General features: G+C 45.6%; 1 protein-coding gene across 2 annotated transcripts in view; it reads right to left on the bottom strand.

The window, feature by feature from the left end:
• Nucleotides 1–25744, bottom strand: part of NWD2 (NACHT and WD repeat domain containing 2) — a 52417-nt gene extending 26673 nt beyond the window's left edge. Inside the window, exon 1 of one of the 2 annotated variants that reach the window (XM_035113495.3) lies at nucleotides 24730–25744. In XM_035113495.3, the coding sequence (XP_034969386.3) occupies nucleotides 24730–24880 (151 nt within the window). In that variant the 5' untranslated portion in view covers nucleotides 24881–25744. The remainder of the gene's footprint in view (nucleotides 1–24729) is intronic. The other variant, XM_088658653.1, reaches the window with a different exon arrangement.
• Between the last annotated feature and the right edge of the window lie 335 nt (nucleotides 25745–26079).

The raw sequence follows: 26079 nt of genomic DNA, 5'->3' as shown, positions 1-26079 counted from the left end.
TTGAGAGCATTCCTAGCACCAGACTTGAGTTTGCTATGAGTAGTGTGTCAAACAGTCCACTACGGTACATCACCGTAGCACAATAAAAGTAGATTCGGTCTTTCCTGGTGACTACTGTACTTCAAAATGTTGTAAGAATGGGAGTTTTTTTACATTTAACTGAAAGAGAAAGTGAAGGTTACCTAGGCTGACAAAATCCTTAGCAAACACCCTTTGCTAGACTCTAGGACAGGCATAGGCAAACTCGGCCCTCCAGATGTTTTGGGACTACAATTCCCATCATCTCTGACCAGGGCCATCCCTAGGCCCGGGCTGTGTGGCGCAAGGCGCCCGGGCGCCTGGCCATTAGGGGCGCGGAAGGGGCGCCGAACGCTGGTGTCTGCCTCCGCACGCCTCTGCTGTTGAGCGGCTTCAGGCAGCTATCCGGAGGCGCGTGGGGAGTGCTGGCCTGGGGCCGCCTGAACAGCTGAAAGGTGCAGCGTGGCGGTCCCAGGCTCGCGCTCCCCAGGTGCCTCCGGAGCTTTGCGCGGGGAGCGGGAGCCTGGGGCCTCCTCCTCCGCGCCTCTCAGCTTTTGAACGGCTTCAGGTCACTCTCCGGAGGCACGCAGGGAGCGGGAGCCTGGGGCTGCCTCCTCCACGCCTCTCAGCTCCCCGCGCGCCCCTCCTGCCCGCCTCACGCACGGGGGGCGCCGGAGGGATCTTGGCGCGAGGGCGCCAGATATGGTTAAGATGGCCCTGTCCCTGACCACTGGTCCTGTTAGCTAGGGATGATGGGAGTTGTAGTCCCAAAACATCTGGAGGGCTGAGTTTGCCTATGCCTGCTCTAGGATCACTAAAAATGAGAGATCTAAAATAGAATACTAGGTATGCAATTCAGCTCAAATGTGTATAAGAATGAAACAGTGATCATGAATAAATAATGATAAAATGTTTCGAACAGTCCAATAATCCACAATCAGAGTTATTCCAGCAACAATCAATTATCTGGAGAAGGTTTTGTAGTGGAAGAGGTTGAACAAGATTAAGTTTAAGTGGTCCACCTGGACAGAAACACATGGGGTAAATCCTTTGTTTCTTCTTATGACCTCATAGTGGGCCAAGCTAAGCATGTACTCTTGAAATAGATTGAAACAATAGTCAAGAACTGAATCAAGCAGAAGGCAAGATCTTCGCTCCTGCAGATGATTTTGACGGGTGGATGGGCTACCCACCTGTCAATTACCTGTCACCATAGAATCACAACATTATAGAGCTGGAAGGGAACCTGAGGGTCATCTAGTCCAACCCCCTGCAAGAAGAATGATCTCACTGCAAGAAAATCATGTTGCCAGCTTCAATTAAAGGCAATGCAAGGGAATATTGGTGCTTAAATCAGGGATCAGCTATGGATTGGCACTTTTGCACATGTGTTTATTCTGCAAACCACTTAAAAGGCAGAATAACTCTTCCTGCTTAAATAGAGTGTGTTAACAATTCTTGTATGTATGTATGTTAAAAATTCCTGCACACCCTCCTGTCTTTCCGGGGTCTGGTGCTTCTGAGTTTGGAAAGGAAATGACACGTAATTAAGATGGAACGAACTAATTAGGCTGAATGACAGATAACCTGGTTTAATTACATACAAATCTAAACTGACTTTCCATGATAAGAAGTCTGTGGGATTAGCTCACTCTAAAATAAAACAAGAAAGAGCTGTGCCAGAAGGGAGGTTTTCAAACGCCAGCCTTCTGCAGAGGAAAATACATACTTAAATGTCCTTTTCCTGCTGCCAAAATAGAAATGGACCACCAGTTATTTTTGTATCATGTTAATTAGGCATTCTGAAATCTGCATGTTAGTGGGCATGGAAGCCTGTTTGTAAAAAAATGAATCATGTGCCAAGCATCTTTGAAGTCTCAAGTCACATAAGAATGTGTACAGATAACAGGTTTTTCCCCCCAGACTGGCAGTACAATCCTACAAGTTTACCACCTTTTAAACTGGCCCTTCCTGTTGCAGCTTCAACAGCCGTGTGATATGTACCAATTAGCAAATGATAATGTTTCTCCACCTAATTCTGGTAGATCATCTGCTGTTAAAAAAAAGCACAGCTACAGGGCTGGTTGAGCTGCAGAAAATCCTAAGTATGACTGCCCTACAATACATGTTTGCACAGGGACTGTATCAGAGATGACAATATAGCAGATGCAAAAAAAATACAGCAGATGTAGAAGAGAGAATTTCAGCAGATGCAGCTTGTAATGCCTGCTCTTCTGTGCACCTATTAAAAGTGAACAAGTCCTTGTCTACTTTTGCTTCTAGCCACAATCTCAACATTACTGCTTTTAGGATCCTGTGACGTTATCTTATGCTGGCTGTGTTCAACCTTCCCACAACCCCCACCAACCGATACACTGCACTGTTTGTCTCACTGCACTCCAGAGGCAAGGATTAAAGTAGGTATAGCCTTTCTCATGATCAACAGATGAAACACAAAAACAGAACTCACAAAAGGGCTACACAGCTAGTGGCAGCCAAGTTCAGTCCTGGCTCCAATTTGAATGACAGACTGGCAAAATGAAGCACTCCCTTATCAGTCTTACCCAGCCCTCAATGCTTCAGGCAGGCTGCTCACAATCTGTCCGTCCGTCCGTCCATCCATCCATCCATCCATCCATCCATCCATCAATCTATGCCAAATTCACCCTTGCCCATTTATTCATTAATATAACAAGATCCCCCCTAAACAAATCAGTAATTTCAGCAGGCATTTTAAGTCATTTATGATTTTATGGGTAGTTTTAAACTGATTTTATCCTTATTGTATTTGTTATGTTTGCTGTACGCAGTTTAGAGATGATTACAATGGTAAGTGGCATATAAATAGCATGGAGGCTGTAAATGGTGCAGAATGAAGCAGCTGGAATGAAGTCCGCTATGGTTGTAAAAACTCCTATTGCACCCGAAGCATCTGGACTGCTTCTCTATTTGCTTCTGAGCCCAATTCAAGGGCTCTATGTTAATGCATGAAGCCATAAGCAAACTGGGGCTCAAGTTCAAGAACCAAGCCTGGCCTTTAAAAGTGTAGTATGAGTTTTTCATTGACCTCCCTTCAAACTACAAGAAATAAGATTCCACCTAAACATTAGGAATAACTTCCTGACAGTAAGAGCTGTTTGACAGTAGAATTTGCTGCCAAGGAGTGTGGTGGAGTCTCCTTCTTTGGAGGTCTTTAAGCAGAGGCTTGATAGCCATCTGTCAGGAATGCTTTGATGGTGTTTCCTGCTTGGCAGGGGGTTGGACTGGATGGCCCTTGTGGTCTCTTCCAGCTCTATGATTCTGTGATTCCCTGTAAACAGTGTTATCAGTTGCAGTTTGTGCTTCATGCTTTTATTGTTGGTTTTATGGTTTGTTCATTATGCATTATTTTGTGATTGAGTTTTACTTCACAGAACCCACCCCGGGACCACAGGGTGAAGGGCAACTAAGAAAAACTAGGAATAAATAGGCCAGTAAATAGATCACCAATTACATTCATGCTATGTATGCTGTATTCAGTCCACTGCTGTTTGGAACTGGGAAAGATCGGCTTGAATCTGTTGTTAAATATAGGGGGCAGGGAGTGACATTTCAATCATACACAACAATATCCAGCAACGGATAATTCCCACTAAGCAGCATTTCTTTCAGAGAAATAGCTTTGAATCGCTGTGTGCTGCTCATGTTACAAAAAGCTTTTGAACACCACCAAGGAAAATAAAGCTGTCAGTCTTCTAGTGTTATGGCAATGTTGTCTCCGCATATAATACCCCAATAATCACAGCTATCTGCATTTCTACACACTCTTTCATTTGAATGAAAGACCCCCTTTTCCCAACATTAGAGAAGCTGAAACTGTATGAGCTGTCATTGTATAGCAAAAACTGTTTGTTCTTTTTAAAGGTACAGCATCCTTCCTTCAGTACGGTAGATCCTTGAGCTTCAAGTCCAAACTCCACCTAAGGCTTTGGTGAAGCCTTTTCTTTCGCTCCTTTGAGCCGATCTGTAAATGTAGAGCACTGGCAATTGGAAGTCGCAGATATGGAAAAACTTCTTGGGCGAGATGTACTTGGGTGGATTTTTCTTGTCTTTTCACTATTCTTCCAGGCTTTCTTTTCCTCCCCCCCCCTGCTATCTTCAGATGAATGCTACCTTCAAACAAGTAAAATAGTCTGAGCTGGAGGCCAAGGTGATGACCCCACAGTTCATCATACTGTGATTGCTTGGCAATCACAGGGCTTGAAATTTCACACTGCTCAAGAGGTGCCTGGTCAAAGACCATATATATATATATATATATATATATATATATATATATATATATATATGATTCAAAGGTAAGTTGGCTCTCATAACCCCAACAGGACAGAACTTACCCTGGGCTCCCCAGGACTCAGCATACTTCTGCTTTGCTTTAAGGACAGGTATACTTTCCTCCCCACCCCCATTTCTCTCTACTTCTGGTCTATGGTCACGTTTCTGTAGAACTTTTAGAAAAGTTATGGCATCCCTTGCTCTTTAATTAAGACGTGTATGTATTATAATCTGCTACCTGCTTATATTGCTTTCCATAGCAGCATTTTTATATATTCTGTCACTCCTGTTTTCTGTAATAAACCAAGCTTTCTTTGTTTCTTGGAGCAAGAGCTTCGGGTGGGGATACATTAAGGATTAACACATATCCATAACAAGCACAAGCCGTAACTCCAGCAAAAGATCCTAAACTTCTCAGCACTGTGTATATGAACATACAGTACAATAGCGCTGGCTGTGTACATGCAAGTCCAGGTACACACTCATAACAGACTTTCTGAAAGTAATTACCACTCACTCATCGAATCAGTGGGAGGGGTTTTGCGACCCCGAGCGGGCTTCCCGTGCCAGGGTGACACCCCCTTTAGTTGTTGGCTGGCTGTTGCTCCACCCCCTCCCTGGCTACCCAACTGGCGGCAGCTGGGGGTGGGGCAAAGACCATGGAGTGCTGGGCTCCAGCTGCCCATCTCTCCATTTGGTCTCTGGAGTGTCACCCAGTCATGCCTTCCTCTGATTTTTATGTGGTTTCCTTGCAGGCTAACCTTTTCCTTCCTAGGCCCACGGGCCTTGCTACGGTTGCACGAAGGTTGCTGTTTCCCAGAGCTGGGAAGGAATTTCCCCTGCTCTGCAGCTTTTGCCTTCCCCCGTAGCAATTGCCACAACTTTGGTGGTTTTTAGGCCTTCGGTGGAATCCTATAGTCTATCTTCAGAATGGGGGGGGGTAGCATTGTTAATGCACCCTCATGTGGCGGTGTATAAGGGGCCCATTAAAGGGTTGATTGCGGGAGTCACTGGCCCAGAGCGGCAGCGTAAGGTCAAACTCCCTACATCAGGTGAAGTGGGGGGCACGCTGTGTAAATGCTTGTTTTACAGTCCTCTTCACAACACCTATCTGCCCTGCGCATCCTCAGACCCAGCCAGGCTGAGAGGGATCCCGCCCAATACCTAAGCCAGGCATTCCCAACCTTTGGCCCTCCCTCCAGATGTTTTGGACTACAATTACCATGATCCCTGACCACTGGTCTTGTTAGCTAGGGATCATGGGAATTGTAGGCCAAAACATCTGGAGGGCTGCAGGTTGGGGGTGCCTGGCCTAAGCCATCTGAAATCAATAAAGTTGTGGCCTAATTTGATCCCATACATTTGTTGTCGTGTCTCCTTATTTACGGGCTGGCTCCCGGGCCAGGGGGTTAGTGCATGGGCTCATAACTGTGTTGGCCTCAATCTGATAATAATAAACAAAACTCAATGGAATCTGAATGATTTCTGTCTTTCTCCCTCCTCTTTATTCTAGAGATGTTAGAGAATCAATTATAACATTTTTGATAGCCTTACTCACCATGGAAGAGAATACATCGATTTTTTAGGTATTTCCACAAACCTCTAGTAATTAATAGATGTTTTTCCCCACTTGAAGGTGCACTTGACTCACCAAAAAGGTTGCTTTTAGAAGACGAAAGCTGCTTGTCCTCAGAGGAATTTGCTTCCCGTGCAAACTTTCCTTTCCTGAGCAGCAACCCAGGCGCAGATTAATGTTTGGAGTGACAGATTACTAAATATACCCATAGTTATTTGGGATTTAAAAAGTGATCACAATGGGATTTTCTCCTACCGTGTAATTCCAGTTTGCCTGGAATATATCATATGAGAATATCAAACATTGGTTCACTCACCACTTTTGCCCTTCCCCTTGAAAATAATGTAAAAGGAGATGCATGCTGTTTGTTTGTTTGGCTTGCTTACATTCATTCTTTAACAAGGAATATTTTTTAAGATTCCTGTGAACCAGTTATTTGTGATGTTACAGGAGCAAAACAAATGGTGCCTTGCACAACACCCTGTTCAAACTGAACCGTTCCAAAATGCTTCAGAAAACAGTGTTACATACATTAAGGCTGGGTGCAGTGAGAAGGCAACCAAGTACCTCATGATCTACAAATTTTATATCAGTCACCTGCATTTTATTACATGCTCAGATTGTCTGGCTTACTGGTGCAAAGAAAGAGAGGGCCGGCAGAATATTAATGAATAATAACAAAAGCATTACACTTTTGCTATGCAGTCTTTCGGGTTTCAAAACATAACTCCTTCTGTATTTTAAATACAAATAAGCGATACATTGTGTCTTGTTAATTCAATAGATTTGTTCATTGCATTCATCTGCTTTTTAACTGCAATACTACTTCTTATTATCGTTAGGTTGTTCTTACACATTTCTTTTCCTTTTAGAAATCACCCAGGAAACATATTCTGAGTGCAAGGAGTTCTTGTTTTTACAAATTAATTTTGATTGTGGTAATTCTGGTCCTTGTAGACTTTTCTTCAAAGAGCTCAAGGTCCGTGCTAAAGTGCCTGGTGTGTGCATATGAAGCTTAGGGAAAGGATTCCCTCAGGAATGCTAATATAATAATAATAATAATAATAATAATAATAATAATAATAATAATAATAATTTATTGTTTATAACCCGCTCATCTGGCCGGGTCTCCCCAGCCACTCTGGGCGGCTTCCAACAGAAAAATAAAACACAATAATCTATGAAACATTAAAAGCCTCCCTGAACAGGGCTGCCTTCAGATGTCTTCTAAAAGTCTGGTAGTTGTTTTCCTCTTTGACATCTGTTGGGAGGGGGTTCCACAGGGCAGGCGCCACCACCGAGAAGGCCCTCTGCCTAGTTCCCTGCAACTTGGCTTCTCGCAACGAGGGAACCACCAGAAGGCCCTCAGTGCTGGACCTCAGTGTCCGGGCAGAATGATGGAGGTGGAAACGCTCCTTCAGGTATACTGGACCGAGGCCATCATTTTATAGGCTTGACACCAGTACAGTATAGGCTTTTTGGTTTCACCTGGCTTTGACGATCTACTGTTTCACCCAGGTTTTCCTCCATATGCAACAAGTTTCAGAAAAGTACATTGTTAAAGTAATACCTGTGGCAGCAGGAGTCCACTGCATACTTTTAAAATGAGCAACATATGAGAAAGAACATGAAATGCTAAACACAGCCAGTAAATGTAGTTGTGAAAAGTGCTCAGAGGGAAGATAATACCTTAAGTTTCGAGCCCTTGCTTCAGTTCAGACATGACCTAATTACAGTGCCTTTTTTTAGTAGACTCCTAGTTTCACAATGTGCCACGGTCGGTAAAGTGTACCGGTTTAATTCCCTCAATTTTACGTCTGTCTATCTTTTCATTTTTTATAATGCTACATATCAGGCACATAAGAAACCAACTTGTATATTCGCTGCATATGACTAAAAATAAAGTTAGGTAAGTATCATGTTGCTTGCTCCAAACATGAGCTGGGGACCCTTGAGTGGCCTAACTGAACAAAACCTACCACAGTGCTGGTTGGGATGTTCAGTTAGGCCATTGGAGATGGCCAAATCCCTACTTCATTAATAAAAAAAATAATTATGCCTACATTCCAGAAGACACATTTGCTGCACAACTCTATCCAGTCTCTCTCTCTCTCTCTCTCGCTCTCTCTCTCATTAGATTTCTTTTGTTATACCAAATTGCAAATACAAGTATCCTATTTTACATTTTACATTCCCCCCATCCTGTTGACTTCCCTCATCTTCCCCTTCTGGTTTGTTACATTATTTGTTATCTTCTGCATGTTAAATAACTTTAAGTGGTATTGCATTGTGTTTCTTTATATTTTACTTGAATAAAATTGTGAATGTTTATTCAAAACCTGCCAATGAGTCCATCTCTGTAGGTAAGTTGTGAAAGGTTCCTATTCTTTTTTAAAGTCACTATTGTCCTTTTCATGTAGTTTGCCTGTTAACTTTGCTAATTCTGCATAATTCATCAATTTTTCTTGCCATTGTTCTTTCGTTGGTACTTCTCCAATCTTCCAACCTTGAGCTAATAAAACTAACCCGTCTTGATTGCAGCCTTAAATACCAGTTACAGGTAGGTAGCCGTGTTGGTCTGACATAGTCGAAACAAAAAATAAAAAAATTCCTTCCAGTAGCACCTTAGACACCAACTAAGTTTGTCATAGGTATGAGCTTTCGTGTGCATGCACACTTCTTCAGATACCTGAAGTCTCTCAGCCCCACTCACTTCACAGAGTGTTTGTTGTGGGGGAGGAAGGGAAAGCAGAATGTTAGCCACTTTGAGACTCCTTCGGGTAATGATAAAGCGGGATATCAAATCCAAACTCTTCTTCTCTTTTCTGAAGCAATCAATAGCACTGTAAATTGCAGGTACTCTGCCCCACCCCCAGGATGCCCAGTGATGACCACCAACATCACTTATGATGCCCACATACATAAGTGAATAATTAGGCACAATGGATGATGACTCAAGTTGCAGTAAACAGAACTAAATGACCCATGAAGTCCTTTCCAACTTTATGCTTGTATGAGTTATTCTAGATTTATTTGAACTTAAGCATGACTGACTCTGCCCTCCGATCTGATCCTCTGTTATCCTTCCTTAATTAAATCCCCAGAAAAGAGGATAAAGTAGCTATCTTAAACTCTGCTTACATTAAGGAAAATGCTCTAAGTTCTAAAAATATTCCTCGATTATTATTCTGGCTGAAATCATCAATTTCCCCCCCCTGTAACCTAGATTATAAGCACCAAAGCATCTCGAGCTACTCCAATGCTATTAGTGGAGTCATAACATGACATGTGCTAATTCTACTGCTGCTGCTAAAAGTGATGCTTACAGGGACCTACACAATGATCACATTTTCCTCCCCAGGAGCTTTTTTTTTTTAATCAGAAGTGTATCTGCTGGGCACTTTAATTTTATGAAATTAAAATCAACAAAGAATATGTCTTTCATTTCATACAGAAAATCCTGGTGCTCAAATAATATACTTGTGTGCACCCAGGGCCGGCTCGTCATAGACCCCCGGTGGTGCAGGGCACCATGGCGCCGGCCCGCCAGGAGGGCGCCGCGAGCTGCGCCCGCCTGCTGGCCAGCCAGTCCACCGGTCCGCTGCGCAGCTGCGCGCGGCGCCCACCTGCCCACCGCGCTGGGAAACGGGGCGGGAGGGCGCCGGAGAGATCGCGCTGTGCCCACCCGCCCACCGCGCTGGGAAACGGGGCGGAAGGGCGCCGGAGAGATCTGGCGCACCATGGCGACAGGGGCGCTTAAGACGGCGCTGTGTGCACCCACAACCATATTCCAACAATATATTGGGGCAAAGGCACACATCAGCAATGATGCCAAGTCAGCAACGTACAATACACAAGCAAGTGGACTTCGGATTTATTACATGCTATTCACGGCAAATGGTAATCAGTTTAGGCAAAAAAGTAGCATAAAACCATCTAAATAACAGGTGTGGGGTTCTTAGGGGAGGGGTAGTATCTCTGGTGGGGGACATGCTGTGCTCCTTCTGGGGTAGTGTGTCCACCTTTGGGCCCCACCCTGCACTCAGCTCTCACCTGTGGCTCCAAGAAGCTGTCAGCATTCGACAGTGGCCACACCATGGGAAATGGCTTCAACTGGCAGGCTAAACCAGGTGAGGGTAGCCAATGGGTCTCAAACCCTCGGTGAGTTAGGGAATTCCCCTGCATACAAAGTCAGGCTCCTGTGGATCGAGCAGATAAGGCCAATAGGGGCCCCAACGGTCAAGAAGGGGGTTTCTGCATGGGCTGTACAGGGAAATGAGGGGCAGATGGGGCTCATCAACCTGGGAAGGGAGTCCATCTAGGAGAAGGAAAACTCTGCTGCCATGCGGGATATATTGGGAAGAAGAAAAGGCTAAGGAGTAAACCCTACACAAAACCGGAGTGGAGTCCCTAAGATGGTTGGATGGCGCCTTGTACACATCCTTCTGACAACCACTGCAGCCAAGTTGGTGCCAAACATATTGCTCTGCTTTCCTTTGGACCACATCAGCCCAGGACCTCCATACACACTGCCCAGGCTTGTACCCCCAGGGAGGTAACTTCAGTACTGCTAACACAGCAGTTTAGCTTCACCCCCAGAGATGCACTCTACTGTCGTTTGAGGCAGATGGATGCCGCCGCCACCACCAGACAGATTAGATTGGAATCTGAAGAATTGTGCAATAGGTTCCAAATGCCCCCGGCTGACATTCCCTCCATGTGTCAAGTGCATGAAGGGGGTGTACGTATACAAAGAGGCAGTGGGGCCATGGCACTGACTCTGCCCTGGCACTGTATGCCTTCCACACGCATGCTGTCCATGCTTCACCAAGGATGTCTGCATTGTTGAAGCCCATGTGCAAAGTCCTCAGTACAAGCAGGCTTCAGCGGAGGCTGGAACCCTGATTGCACAGGATTCCAGCTCACATGGAAGCATGGAGATCTATATTCATATGCTTCATCTATGCCAGGCATCCCCAAACTCCGGCCCTCCAGATGTTTTGGACTACAATTCCCATCTTCCCCAACCACTGGTCCTGTTAGCTAGGGATCATGGGGGTTGTAGGCCAAAACATCTGGAGGGCCGCAGTTTGGGGATGCCTGATCTATGCAAACAAGTGGACATCAGGGGTAGCAGGGCTGAGGTGCTAGGCAACTTGGGGAGTGGTAGAAAAGCTTTAACTATGGCCCCAATGACACTTTGCACATCTGCAGCATCTCCAAGCAATTAACAAAGGCAGTGGCTAATCTGATCTCTCTGATGTAAGGTAAAGGTAAAGGGACCCTTGACCATTAGGTCCAGTCGCGGACAACTCTGGGGTTGCGGTGCTCATCTCGCATTATTGGCCGAGGGAGCCGGCATACAGCTTCCAGGTCATGTGGCCAGCATGACCAAGCCACTTCTTGGCAAACCAGAGCAGCACACGGAACCACCATTTACCTTCCTGCCAGAGCGGTAACTATTTATCTACTTGCACTTTGAGGTGCTTTCGAACTGCTAGGTGGGCAGGAGCTGGGACAGAGCAACGGGAGCTCACCCCGTCGCAGGGATTTGTACCGCCGACCTTCTGATTGGCAATCCCTAGGCTCTGTGGTTTAGACCTGCTCTCTGATATGGTTGGAAACAAATCTAATTCATTTTCCATTTTTACTTGTTCTCCATCTTCAACTGTTCATACCCTTAAGTATACCAAGTTCATCCATTCCATTCCATTACCGGTACAAAATTGCAATACCTCAGAAATGTTAGTTTTAATGCTAGTTTTAAGCTTGCACCTACCGTATTGCCATTTCAGCACCAGCTTGAATCCTACTTATTTCCACAAGCTTTTACGCAATGTACGTGATGTATTTTTTTAGGGAACTGCCAACAGTATCTGCTGGCTTTAGTATGAATTTTTCAGGTGTGGTTATCTGCTCCTCTAGTGTATCATTGTATTATTTATTATGGTATGCTATCGGTTTTTATGTGTTTGTAACCCACTGACAATGATGAGCGAGATATCCCACCCTCAATAACCCAAAGAAGCATTACAAGAACAATTTTATACCACCTTGTCTCCATGTACTAGTTATAAATTTGTTTTCCAAGAAAGCCAGCACAGCCAAGCAGATAGTAAAGATCTCCCATGTTGCATCTAAACATAAAATATTTGTTAACAGCTTAGCATATGGCTGTTGGGGCTTTAATAAGGAAATAAATAAAAGTTGCTTTGCTGAAGCAGCCACTACAAAAGGAATGGAATTCTTCTCTCTGCAATGTCAGTTGCCTTATTTGTGAGCTTTATTTACGTTCTGTTGCTCTTGCACGCAGCTGTGCAGCCCCGACGCTTCCATTAAGGCGAACTAGGCCATGGCCTAGGGCGCCAAAATGGAGGGGGCGCTGACCAGGTCGCCCGCCGCCCACCGCCTCAGGCCACTATCCGGAGGTGTGCGGGGAGCGCGGGCCTGGGGTCGCCTCCTCTGAACAGCTGAAAGGCGGCCGAGGCGGCCCCAGGCTTGCGCTCTCGGTGAGAAGTTCCGGAGGTGTGCGGGGAGCGGCAGAGGAGCGGCAGCGGCAGAAGGGCGAGTGGGGCCCACCAGCCAGCATGATCAGCAGGGTCTTGCAGGCTGCAGCGAAGCAGAGAGCGGGAGGAGGCAGCCCCACCCCCAGGCTTGCGCTCCCAGCGATCCCTGCGCGCCTCGGGAGCTTCGCGCAGGGAGCAGCAGCCTGGGGCCACCTCGCTGCACCTCTCAGCTGTTCAGTTGAAGCGGCCTCAGCCTCCCACTCCCCACGCAAAGCTCCGCAAGCGCGCTGGGGCGTGTGTGCATCATGACGCACGCGCCCAGGGGGCGCCAGAAAGTGTTTTGCTTAGGGCGCAAAAAGCCCTAGCACTGTGTTTGCAGCTGTGCATGCAGTTATGAAGAACGAAACCCACTGCCCCACTACACATGGATGTTTAAGGAAGAACAGGTCCAGGAAATCATCATTGGCCCAACTATTTGGCAGAAAGGGCACTCTGTTGTAGACTTTGGGGGAACTGACTGTTATGATCTGCCAGACGAGGATGTGCCCCCTTCACTCCCTATACATTATGTCTTCCCATTAAAAGCTGGGGCTTTTGTGTTGAGGGGATTACTGAGGGGCACAAAATCATTACCTCTCTGTGTAAAGAAAGATTGGCAGTGCTTTCTCTGTCACTTCAGATCGATACCGATCGAGGCAGGTGCTGCTTGTGTTTATACTTCAAAAGTACCTGGAGACTGTGCTTGTATTTCTCAAAAACCCCAGGGAGAGAGAGCTAAAAGAATCTGGAAACAAAGCAACTGTCAGTTTTGTATCTTCCATCATGCAGGAGTGTAGAAATCTGCACTTGGGAATTAAGAAAAAGATATGAAATAGATGGATCTAAGGAACGCTGTAGTCAAAACCACAGCAGCCTTCTGCCTCCCGCCATAAGGAGGTAAAAACAGTTAAAGATGTGAATAATATATTTCCTCCCCCCTCCAATGGTTAATCTGAAGTAGGATTGCCACTTTTCTTCTTCCAACAGAAATTCAGAGCCTTTAGCACAGGCATAGGCAACCTTGGCTCTCCAGATGTTTTGGAACTACAACTCCCGTGATCCCTGGCCACTGGGCCCTGCTAGCTAGGGATCATGGGAATTGTAGTTCCAAAACATCTGGAGAGCCAAGGTTGCCTATGCCTGCTTTAGCATCGAACTGACAGAAAATGCAATAAGTGCAGTGTTTCCTGACACAGAGATGGGAGATGTCACACTTGTTGAATTTCTGTCAGTCATGCAAATATTAAAGTCACGGAGATTTTCTCAAGACAAATTGATGACAACCTCAAGTAAGGAAGACTTACAAGTGCCAGAAAGCAGGTTGTTTTTAAAAAGAGACACTTTCTACAAATTGAAATTTTAAAATCTGCTTTCCTTAAAAAAGGGTGTGTGTAATTACTTTTTTAAATGGCTTTTTTTTATTTGCCCTGCTAGGTCAGAGGTTAAGTGACGCACAGCACTTTGTCCAGTGAACCCTTTCCCCATTATACCATGTTCCTTCTTGATTCTGAATATACACACCCCTCTAAATGCAAGGGTTCTTCAGCATTGCTGAAACATTGATCTGCCACAACAAGCTGGAAAGGCAATTGTAACTGTGGTTCCAAATGGCACTCAATACTGCACTTTTATCGTGATTAATATCCACAAAATGTGTGCAGTGGGAGAGGCAAAAAGTGGGAGGCATTGCTGACCTCGGATTTCAGCAAGTTCTGAAGAATGCTTATTAAGAAGTCCTATTTGGTGCAAGAAGACATATTTCTTAGGACTGCAGCCTCTCCTATGGCGCAGAATTTTTTTTAAAAAAATTACAGTGCCTGTGCTGTTAAGCATTACTAGAAGTGAAGGAAAATATTATTACTCAGCATCCTTGAGCTAGTTTTATGGAGAGCTGGTAATGTTTACTCCTCCTTCTTTGTCTATATACTGTGCAATGGGACTTACTCCCTGGAAAGTGTGCATAAGTTTGCTTCTGGAGAACAAGTCAGCCAGTGAGAATGGTGTGTGCCATCTGAAGGACAAAAAGCCACTGTTACTTGTTCCTGCTCTACTTCCTACACTCTGGAAGGGCACTGCTATCCCTTACAATTAAACTGCAGAGAGTGCAGAAGGACTTGCCGTGTGAGGATGTGCCAGCAACTGTCCCAGGGCTGAAATGGGCTTCTCACTGCCTCAAGGACCAGAATCTGTAGGGTGGTCAGTTACAGAAGAGGACTTGGCTCCTGCAATTCTAATAGTTGTAAGGAAGGATTTCCAGCAGGTGTAGCAGAAATGTATGTGTGTGTGCGTGCGTGCATGCATGCGTGAGAAGAAAATTCAGACAGAAGGAAGAGAAAGGAGGACATATATTATAATTTTTTTAAGTGTATTCCATGTTTCAGGTCTGGACTGGTCTTTACGATATATATTCACTGAAGAAAAAACTTTTTTGTTTTGTTTAAAGGCCAAAAAGGAATTTGCACATTTAATGCTCGTTTCTGATTACTCAGAGTCAATGTTGTGTTCTGTTCCATTAGGCAATGAAACATTCTCTTGTGCTTTCAAAATATTGATTGAAACTCTTCTCTTTGGCGATCACTCGTAGCCGAGTAAGATTGTCTTCCATAAACACGGTTTTAACAATGAGTCCGTAAGTGACTGTGGAGGCCAATTCTGGATCCACACGTCCTTCCACAGTGGTGACATTTATAAACGCCATCTCCAACTCCTTGAAAGATTCCATCAACGGTGTCTCTGAAATTTTTTACACATCACTTGGGAAGACAGGCGAACTAATATCAGTGTACTGGAAGAAGCAAAGATCACCAGTGTTGAAGCAATGATTCTTCAACATCAATTTCGTTGGACTGGTCATGATGTTCGGATGCCTGATGATCATCTTCCAAAGCAACTACTCTATTCCGAACTTAAAAATGGAAAGCGTAATGCTGGTGGTCAACAGAAGAGGTTTAAAGACTGTCTCAAGGCAAATCTAAAAAAATGTAGCATAAACTCTGACAACTGGGAAACACTGGCCTGTGAGAGCTCCAGTTGGAGAACAGCCTTTACCAAAGGTGTCATGGACTTTGAAGACGCTCGATCTCAGGACGCAAGGGAGAAACGTGCTAGGAGGAAGGCACGCTTGGCAAATAGATTGAAACATTTCCCTCCTAGCTGTAGAACCTAAACTATGCCATTTATTCTTACTACCTGAATCTTTTGTGACACTCCCTAATAAATATTTCATCACAATTTGCATGAAAAAAAGATGTGGACCAAATGCTAATTGAGTCGAAGCGTGAAAGCAATGTCTAACTTAAGACATGATTAACAATGCACAAGCTTGATCTTCAAGTTGTTATTTATCGCTTTTCTAGCACTTCTTCAGCATGCAAAGCTCCAGTTCTAATCTCATTTACATTAAGCAATTTAAATACACAACACTAAACATGCATTGTTGGATCAAAGCAAAGCAGTTGCGTTTGCTAAGCTCATTCATAAAAATATTCAAAACACAGTATCCCTAAACTCCATTAGAATACTGTTCTCCAATTTTATGCAAATTACTGAGCACAGTAGGCAGTATAGCAGCTACATTCTCACACAACACTAAACCATGCTTAGGAGCTACATATGTGGATGAGCCTGAACAAAGTTTCTGGCTCACATGCGACACTCTCATTGCTACACTTCCACAAGTTTAAACTTTTAACAGTACAGAGATTCATGACCCATGGTACGAAATTGGTTTGTCATAAAGTCTAACAGAGCTTGTTAAACCAGGATCCCTGGTTCAAACATATCACCATGTGTCAGGAACTTCAAAAGAAAAGCTCCTCCTCCCAGCTGCACAGGAGGATGCGATGGATGGAAGAGGAGAAGGAGTGTGCAAGCTCAACGCTTTGCTTGGGCTCATTCAGGCACTGCTAAACCATGGTTTAGTGCTCTGTACTCACTATGTAGTCAGCAGGAAATGATGGTTGTTAGCATTTAGCGGGTAGTGGTTTGCCTGATGGGTTGAAACGGCAATGGCTACTTCCTGGCAATGTTGTCACTGCTGCTTACTGGGAGACAGGGGGACAAGGTGCTTGTGCGAGCATGCTGGCAGAGCCCCAGCGCCCTTGCAAAACCTTGGCTTTGCTGCCATCTTGCAGCAGTGCTAATGCCAGGAAGCTAGCACTGTAGCTCTACGCCACCTCTGTATAACAATGTGTTAAAAGCTTACACTACTCTTCACTAAAATACTTGCTTATACAGTCATACCTTGGTTCTTGAAGAGAATGCGTTCTGGGAGTCCATTTGACTCCCAGAATTGTTCAAAAACCAAGGCATGGCTTCCAATTGGCTGCAGGAGTGTCCTGCAGCCAATTGGAAGCCGTGCTGGACGTTCAGCTTCCGAAAATCATTTGAAAACCGGAATACTCCCTTCTGGTTTTGATCGTTAGGGAGCCAATTTGTTCAGGAGCCAAGGCATTTGAAACCCAAGGTACAGCTGTAAATGATGTCAATTTTTATCAGTTTCCTCACAAGGCAGTTATGCTAGACTACTAAAGTTTAAAGTGCTTTAGCAATTCCAGGAATCTTTCACAGGTTGAGAATGGGGCCTTGACAAACAGGCTGTGTGGTTCAAACTATTAAAATTGTTTTAACAATGTCTCTTAGGGTGAATGAGACGGAGAATTACTATATGAATTTGGTGTGTGTGTGTGTGGTGCATATGTGCCAAGCACCAAAACTTTACTGAGCTTGCAGGACACAGTGCTGTTTTAACGCACTTTATGCGGGGCTGCCCTTGAAGATGGTTCAGAAGCTGCAACTGGTGCAGGATGCTGACACCCGTTCTTAAAAAAAAAGCTTCACTGGTACTTCTGAGCCCAATTCAAGATGCTTATGTTGACGAATACCTGAAGGTGTGCCTCTTTCTATATACACCTGCACAGATGTTGAGATCTGCAGGTGAGGCCCTGCTGGCACTTTCGCTGCTCTGTGAAGCTTGTAGTACATTGTGTAAAGAGGGCAGCTTTGGCAATAGGATTCTGCCATGCTTCTTCTTCCACAGGGCTGTGCTGTTATCTCTAGTCAGCTGAGCAAGCAGGTGGGAGAAGGGAATGTTCCTGTTGCAGTTTCCCCCTGCAGCTAATCCGATCAGTGGTAACAGCTCAGTAATGGGGAGAAGGGGTGCAAGGAAGCGGGGTGAGGGGGCCTGGGGACAGCAGCCAGTTCTGCATCCTTGCCCAATTGGTTTTTAGATTATACCGGGTAGTGTGTATTATCAGAGTTTTGCAGTGATTTCGTCTTTTATAAACCAATTGTAAACTTCCACAGAATATGTAACAGAGTGCATGTAACAGAAAAATAACTTGGAAAAAACCGCATGGAACATTTGAGCTGTCAAGTAGCTCATTGTTGATGTGGCAGACGGTCTTCAAAACATGGTTGAGGTGCTGATTATTCTCAACAGAAACACATATAAAAATAATAGATTAAAGGCAGAGGCTTTTTAAAGCATTTGTTCCAATCTAACAAAAGTTAGAAATAGGTATGGCTGCATTCCTTTGCACACTTACTTGGTAGTGAGACTCACTGAACACAGTGAAGTCTTACTTCCAAGTACATCTACATAGGATCAGGCTGCAGTTCTCACTGCCCTATAAAGAACTGCAGCCTTATAGTCAATAAATCTTAGGATCTTTGCCAACAATGACAGATTGCTTTATCATTTTAAGTACCTGCAGTTATTGTTTTCACTACTGACATTTTTGGGGGGTACAAGTTACTTGCAATCTCCAGCCTAATTCTATGCATGTCTGCTTGGTAGTATATACTTACTTTGTCTAACTCCCAAATTCATGTGAACAAGCTTGCAGCCTACCTCAAGTCTCATTGATTTCAGCTGAGACTGACTTTGGCTGGATTGAAACTAACTGCCTGCTTTTAAAACTAATGCATTGCTGTTTATTCTGAAGTAGCTTGCAAATGAAAATGGCAACAAGTAGCTTGTCTAATGCATGCTAAACTAGTGAATACATAATTGTGCTGACATATACACTGCATCCAAATATGTCAAGTCTACAAATATGCATTAGTTTCTCTAGCAGACCAATCATACGAATATAAATGATTTGGTTTAATTGGTATATGCCCTATCCAAATTGCACATGAACACCTCCCGAAATGTTTAGAAAGTTTTGTAATTAGCAATTCCAGAATTAGGATTCCCAAACACTGATGGCCGACAATTAAATTGTCTGAGTGAGTTGACAAGATAACTTGGTTATCTTTGTCCTTGACTTATGCATGTACAATGGAAATTCCTCCTAAGTTTTGTGTGTGCAGAATCACTGTAGGGCAGCCATTAAATCTTAGAATCTTTGCTATCCATGCCTATTGCTTTATCACTTTCAGAGTAATATTCATTTATTGTTTGCACTATTAATATATTTTTGACTGATGAAATCAATGATCCTGATGAAGGCATGGCACTATGTGAAAAGCAAAGGGCTTCCACTTTGAAAATGTCATAGGTTTGAATCCTGATTGCAGAGAGGGAACAGCTCTGACACATAACACATATTATATGCAGAAGATTCCAGGTTCGATCCCTGTTACCTCCAGTTAGAGGACCACAGGAAGCAGGACTGTCTGTGGCCTTGAGACAGCCACAGCCAACCAAAATAGTCAATGAGTAGCTGTATCAGTGGTTTGGCTCAGTGGCCTATTTGACTTAACACTAAATTATGAATGAGTGGGCATTAACCTTGGGCTCATACACTCCCCTTGCCTGTGAAGGTTTGGAAGCACCCATTTCCTGCCTTTCACTAACTATTGTTTATTGTGTCTAAAAATGGTGCCAACTATGGCTAGTTTAAACTAGTGGAGGGCAAAACATAGACCAGGTTCTAATGGTAGTTCTCTGGATGACTTACAGGAGATCAGCAAGGGTTCCTGACTCCCAATAATTTAACCATAGCAAGTAAAAAATTATCTCTCTGCCTTTACTGACCTCGGGCTAGCCACTTATTAGTCTCTGTGTTCCTCTCCTGTAAAATATGAATATAAATCATTTGCCTTTGACCAGGTCTTTGTGCAATATTGTTAGCACAAAGCTTTGTATTCCAAACCCCTGATCTGTACGAAGATGTAGATATGTACTCATATATTCAGATTATTCCAGTGTATGATTTATGTCAGACAGTTCCACCCCGTGAGCCCTGGTTTCCAGGAAAAACACATTGTAGATCCCACAAACCTGAAGTTTAAATTATAGTTCATTAACAAGCCAGGTTCATAAACCATAGTTTGAGATATGGTTTAAACTAATCACAGTCTGTGTTATGTACCAAGAAACTGCAGTAAGTGGGTGCTTTGAATTTCCTCATTGCAGTCTTTTATGGTTTAGCATTATACCTGAAACAGATTCATAAATTCCTTACCTAGATATTAACTCTGTGTAAGAAATTCTGCCCCAATTCCTGTGTGCAACAATTACATGTTTACATATTTGGCTGATAGCTCATGTAGCAAAATATATGGATATGCAACTGCAGAAATAATGGCCCATATGTGGGTTACAATGAAAGTTCTGTCCAGCTAGGAAAATGTATCACATTCAAATTTTACTAATAGTGCAAACTGGTGTGTGTTCCATAATTTGCAAATTGTTGCCACTTTGGCAGGGTTCTTGACTAGTGAATTTATTTCCTCAGATTTGGACTACTTTGTGAATTGTTTTCATTGTGAGTTTGGGAGCTATTGCAACCAAAAGGTCACCAATAAATAAAGTAACCAAAATAACAATATTTTTATATGCCTTCATCTACAACTACTTTCTAGAGCGGCCACCTTTAATCAGTGTAATTGGTAATCAACTAAAGCGGAGTTGCTGCTACTTTTTTTTTAAAGGACTGGGCTCAAGTTGGCCAGTCATCTAAAAGCTATTTGCCAGCATGGGCACAAGAGTGATCATGGCCAAAGTGGTTGTGTAGACACAGAGATATACACTACAAATTCACAATACACACACACACACACACACACACACACACACACACACATAGAAGAAGGAAAACTCTTTCACTCTCTCACACTCCTATCTTCAAACACACATCAACTCACTTGCACACACAACACTTGTCCCCACTGCAGTGAAGATTCAAAGTGCCCCTCCCATCACCTTAACAATGCAATGGGGCAATGCTTCCTTCATACTGTTGAGAGGAGAACTTTAAACTTCTCTTGTCAGCCTGGTGCTGTGATGGTGATTGAAATCATTGGCAGCTGTCGGGCCACTTGCAGTGGTTTGGCAGGCTGGACTCAGCCGAATGGGCCACGGTTTGCCACCCCTGACATAGCACTTTGGTTAACCAATCTAAGAGTCATCTTTTTTTCCCCAAAATGCAGAACCACTTGTAACCTGAGCTGACCCGCAGCACGGGACTCACATTTTGGAACTATTTTTCTGTCTCTACGTTACAGATGAACAGATGCAAAGCAGGGCAGGGCTCCTATACCTTCAACAGCTGTATGGAAGAGTGATCTTGGGCAACAACTGCAGTTTGCTGTGCAGGAATGAGCAGCGAGGGAATGAGAGTCCTAATTCAACTCAGCACTGGGGGTTGCTTCAGAGGCAGCAATAACCACACAAGGAAGAACACACACACACACACACACACACACACACACACACACACACACACACCAGTATGCTGATGCGGCTGCAGCTAAATGCACAGATGTTCCATATACTAGAACTGAGGAGGCTTCATCAAGAGAGACTGTAAGCATCTTCCTCTTATTCCCCACTACTCTTCCTGTAAGTAACGGGCTAGGTGCCAGTGCTCCCTGGGACACCATGTACTGCAGCCACCAAGGCCCCAGCGTTTAGCTGTGCTTTTGTCTCAAACTAGGAGAATGAACATGGCAATAAAAAAAGCAGGCAAGTGAGGAGGTCACCAGATTGATTAGGATATTCCCTTTAGTGTGCTTTATCAGCCAAGGGGATGGGGAATAGCAGAATGTCTATCCCAGGCACCCCCAAACTGCGGCCCTCCAGATGTTTTGGCCTACAACTCCCATGATCCCTAGCTAACAGGAGCAGTGGTCAGGGATGATGGGAATTGTAGTCCAAAACATCTGGAGGGCCGAAGTTTGGGGATGCCTGGTCTATCCCCAAAGGAAACTGACAAAGAAGCCTTGAATGGAGCCTGTCTTCTACATAGGTTCGGAAGGGATTTCAAAACTGACCTAATCTGCCCCTTTAAATACGACACTCACGTGCCGGAGTGCTCCACATACCTATATTACAATGCATGTCCACAAAACAAACGCCATACACTGCCAAATGAAGTCTATTGGATTCTAACTTTAGAAGGTACTCATTGACATACATAACGAAGCAGAATTGTAAGGCAAGCTATTTCACTTTAAATACTATACAAGTCCCAAGTGGTAACCTGCTCTAAATCTAATGATTGCCTCGCTTTACTGACTGACTTAATGGTACTTTAATTGCAACGGTACTTTCATATTAGCTAGACCCTTCAAATTTGGGCCATGCACAGTCCAAGGGATTCCCGCCTCCCCCCCCCGCCATAGCTGTCAAGTTTTCCCTTTTCTCGCGAGGAAGCCTATTCAGCATAAGGGAATTTCCCTTTAAAAAAGGGAGAACTTGACAGCTATGCCCCCTGCTTTACTAGACGTTTGAAATGGGGAAATGTGCAGATTAGAAATGGAGGGCAAGGAGCGAAATGATTAGGGTGATTCCAGGCCAGTCATTCAATACATACACAACACTCGGATTACACAAAAAGTCTAAAGGCCCCTCCAGACCTTTTTGGGGGTGTATTCTACAAAATGCCATTGGTGCAATAATAGCGCAATCCACACATCCATCCCACTTTATTAGTAGTTCTGTTGTCACATTATTGCCACCTGGAGGGGCACTCTTGCACTATAGCGCAGTAAAAGCAGGGGGTGGGGGAATAAACCGGAAGATTTGTGCTATAAAAAGTTACAGGATTTCAGCAGGAAGTTATAGGATGTGTAAGGATAGCAACAAAGTAAGTGGGATAGCTCAGTTGGAAGAGCATGAGACTCTTAATTTCAGGGTCGTGGGTTCGAGCCCCATGCTGGGTAAAAGATTGGACTAGATGATGGTCCAACCCTACGTTTCTGTGAAAGTGGTATGACCACCGTAATGAAAGTGGGGTCACTTATACTTTTAACACCCCCCCCCACAACACCATGAAGGCACAATAAAAAGGACACCCGGAGGAGCCCTCAGAAGATGTTCACCTACCCACATGACACAAAAACCTCACATATATACTAGGTAAAAGATAAAAAGTTTACTACCCCCCTTATCTCTCATCACCCCCATCTCTCTTCTCCCCCAACCTTATACTACATACAACATAGAATATAACTGATCTGTAGAGAGGACTGTATGATCTGAAAATAGAGACAGTGCATGTACTTTTATACAGTACTTTTTCTCAGGGGTACACATACCCCTAAACATTTTGTGAATCTTTGTACTTTTGTCTATTTACTGTATTTATTTTCCCCGATTTGAACTATTTTCTTGAGTCAAAATGAGAGTACCACTAAACATTTTTTTGTGTGGAAAAAAGTACTGCTTTTATGACCCCAGAAAATCTTTAATAAAAACAATTTTAAAAGGAGATGTTCCCTTTCCCTAGAAGGGGGGAGGCTAGAGGCATACCCCAAAATGGTGGAACCACTTGTAGGCCACCCAGAAAGCTGAAACGTGGTAGTCCATGGACACACACAAAAAATAATAAGATTAGTTGGAAGTTTAGCTCCAAAAAAAGAGAGCAAAAGCGAAAGTGGTCAGAGATTATGGGGATTGTAGTCCAAAAACAGCTGGAGACCCAAGTTTGGGAACCCCTGCTATAGCTTCACACCATTGTTTTATCCCCTGCTGTCCACATGTTGGGCAATTATCGATGAGGCCAGTGGCAGCCCTGTTTAGGGGAAGTTTTTAATATTTGATGTTTTATTGTATTTTAAATATTTTGTCGGAAGCCGCCCAGAGTGGGTGGGGCAACCCAGCCAGATGGGTGAGGTACAAATAATAAATTATTATTTATTATTGTATCTCGGGACATGAAGCTGACCTCGTGACAGAGGCCAGCATTCCATCCAGCCCCCCCACCCCACCCAAGCCGCACGTGGTATAAAACGGCACTCTGTGGGCTGTTAGAGGCGCAGCGGCCTCTCCAGGCTCGGCTTGGGGGCGTCCAGAGCGCGCTCCCAGAAACCCGGAGGGGCAGCACACACGTCTGGGCTGCGTGAAACCTCCCACCAAGTACAGAGCGGGCTGCTCTGAGGTAATTGTGGGGCAACTGTGCCCCTGTGCTCCCAGGTGCACAGCCTGGGAGTGATTTTGGACTCACAGCTGTCCATGCAGGTGCAAGTCAATTCTGTGTCCAGGGAAGCTGTCTACCAGCTCCATCTGGTACGCAGGCTGAGACCCTACCTGCCTGCAGACTGTCTCACCAGAGTGGTGTATGCTCTAGCAATCTCCTGCTTGGACTACTGCAATGCGCTCTTCATGGGGCTACCTTTGAAGGTGACCCGTAAAGTACCGTACAACTAATCCAGAATGCGGCAGCTAGACTGGGGAATGGGAGCAGCCGCTGAGACCATATAACACTAGTCCTGAAAGACCTACATTGGCTCCCAGTACATTTTCGAGCACAATTCTAAGTGTCGCTGCTGAACTTTTACAGCCCTAAACGGGCTCGGCCCTGTATACCTGAAGGAGCGTCTCCACCCCAATCGTTCTGCCTGGACACTGAGGTCCAGCTCCAAGGGCCTTCTGGCGGTTCCCTTCCTGCGAGAAGCGAAGTAACAGGGAAGCAGGCAGAGGGCCTTTTTGGTTGTGGCGCCCATGCTGTGGAACACCAGATGGCAAGGAAATAAAAAAATCACCTGACTTTAATGAGACATATGAAGGCAACCCTGTTTAGGGAAGTTCTTCATGTTTGATGTTTCATTGTGCTTTTAATTTTGTTGGGAGCCGCCCAGAGTGGCTGGGGAAACCCAGCCGGATGGGCAGGGTGTAAACAAACAAACAAACAAACGTCATAATCATAATCTCCAGGCTGGCTCCGGGGAGTCCAGAGCGCGCCCAGCAGTCCTGCGAGGCGGCGCACGCGTCTGGGCCGCGCGAAGCCTTCCGCCAAGCGCGGAGCGGCCGCTCAGAGGTAAAAAGAGACGGTGGACGGGGCTGCGGCCAAGACTTACGAGCCCCTCGGGGAAGCCAAAGCTTACCTTCGGGATTGGCGCTGATGAAAACCCTCACGCTTCTCCCGCTGGGCGCCAAGTGCAAGGGCAGCGCCGAGAGGTTCCCGGAGAACGCCGCCCTCCGCAGCGCCGAGTCCCGCGGGCAGGGCAGCTTGCCGGCCGCGCCGCCTGGCCACATCGCCGTCGCCGTCTCTCTTCCTCCTCCTCCTCCTCCTCCACCTCCTCCTCCGCCTCGCCGTCCTCCTTTCCCGGCCGTCCTTTCGCGGAAGGGCGAAGGAAGCGGCGGCCGCAGCTTCCCTCAAGGCGCTCTCCTCTTCTTCCTCCGCAGCCTGCCCAGCTCACCACCGCCGTCGGCGCTCTCCGGCCATGCGGGTCCTCCTCAGCCCGCCGCCGCACCGCCGCCAGCTCCCCTCGGGGGCGAGCCGCGGCGGGGGCGGCGGGAGGTCACGGGGCGACCGGGAAGCGGGGAGCTTTCAGGCGGCGCTGCGGCGGCTTCGGGAGAACAAGGAGCGCATTGCTCTCGGCAGGAAAGGAGGAGGAAAAGTTTGCGCCCCGGGTCAAGCGGTGGGGCGCGTCGTCAAGGCGCTGAGGATAATAGTAGCAGCCCGGCCGGCAGGGGCGCCTCAGGGGCGCGCTGCAATGTTAGGGCCACGCCGGGGCCGGCTTCCCTTCGGCACCCTGCTTGACCCCGCCGCACTCGCTGCTCTTCCAGGCCGCTCAAGTCTTGCAACTCTTGCTTTAGTTCAATGCAGCGGCGCTTCACGAGACAACGCAAGTCGGCCGCTTCCTTCTCCCGCGCAAAAACGCGCAAGCCAAAAAAGGAGAGAGATCTGTTTCGATCAGGTGCTAGCCGCTGCTACGGTTTCCCTCTCTGCAAGGGAGCTCGGCGCCAAGCTGTTGGGAAGGCTGCTAAATCGTTTGGCTTAATTGCAATGCCACTTCGAAATCGCCAGCCAGCAAGCTCGGGCTGAGCTTTCCTCTTGCAACTCTTCTCTCTCTCTCTCTCTCCTCCAAGTGGTCTTCTCGTCGAAGTTGCTCGTGCACTCTCTCCTGCAAACGAGATATTTTTATAGTCCTGCAGGGCTCGGGCGCTCCAAATTGGGGGGGGGAGAGAGAAAAGAAGAGGAGGAGGAGGAAAGAGTTCAGAGAACCCCCTTCGATGTTTTGTTGCAAGGGCACGGCGAGCGCGCGGAAAGCAGCAAAGGTTATGTATTCACAAAGCGAGAGAAAGCCCGCTTTGAAGCGTAAAAGCAGGAGACGGAAGGAAGCGGCGCGCACAATGGAAGCCGGCGAGCTGCTTTGCAGCGGTCAGTGGCCGGGTGTCCCGGCGAGCAGCTCCAATGAAATATGCAGAAAGGTTGTGATGTCTGGCCGGGC

Source organism: Zootoca vivipara, chromosome Z1 (assembly GCF_965207765.1).
Source record: "Zootoca vivipara chromosome Z1, rZooViv2.hap1.1, whole genome shotgun sequence".
Taxonomy (NCBI): domain Eukaryota; kingdom Metazoa; phylum Chordata; class Lepidosauria; order Squamata; family Lacertidae; genus Zootoca; species Zootoca vivipara.
This window is presented reverse-complemented; position numbering and strand designations above follow the sequence as displayed.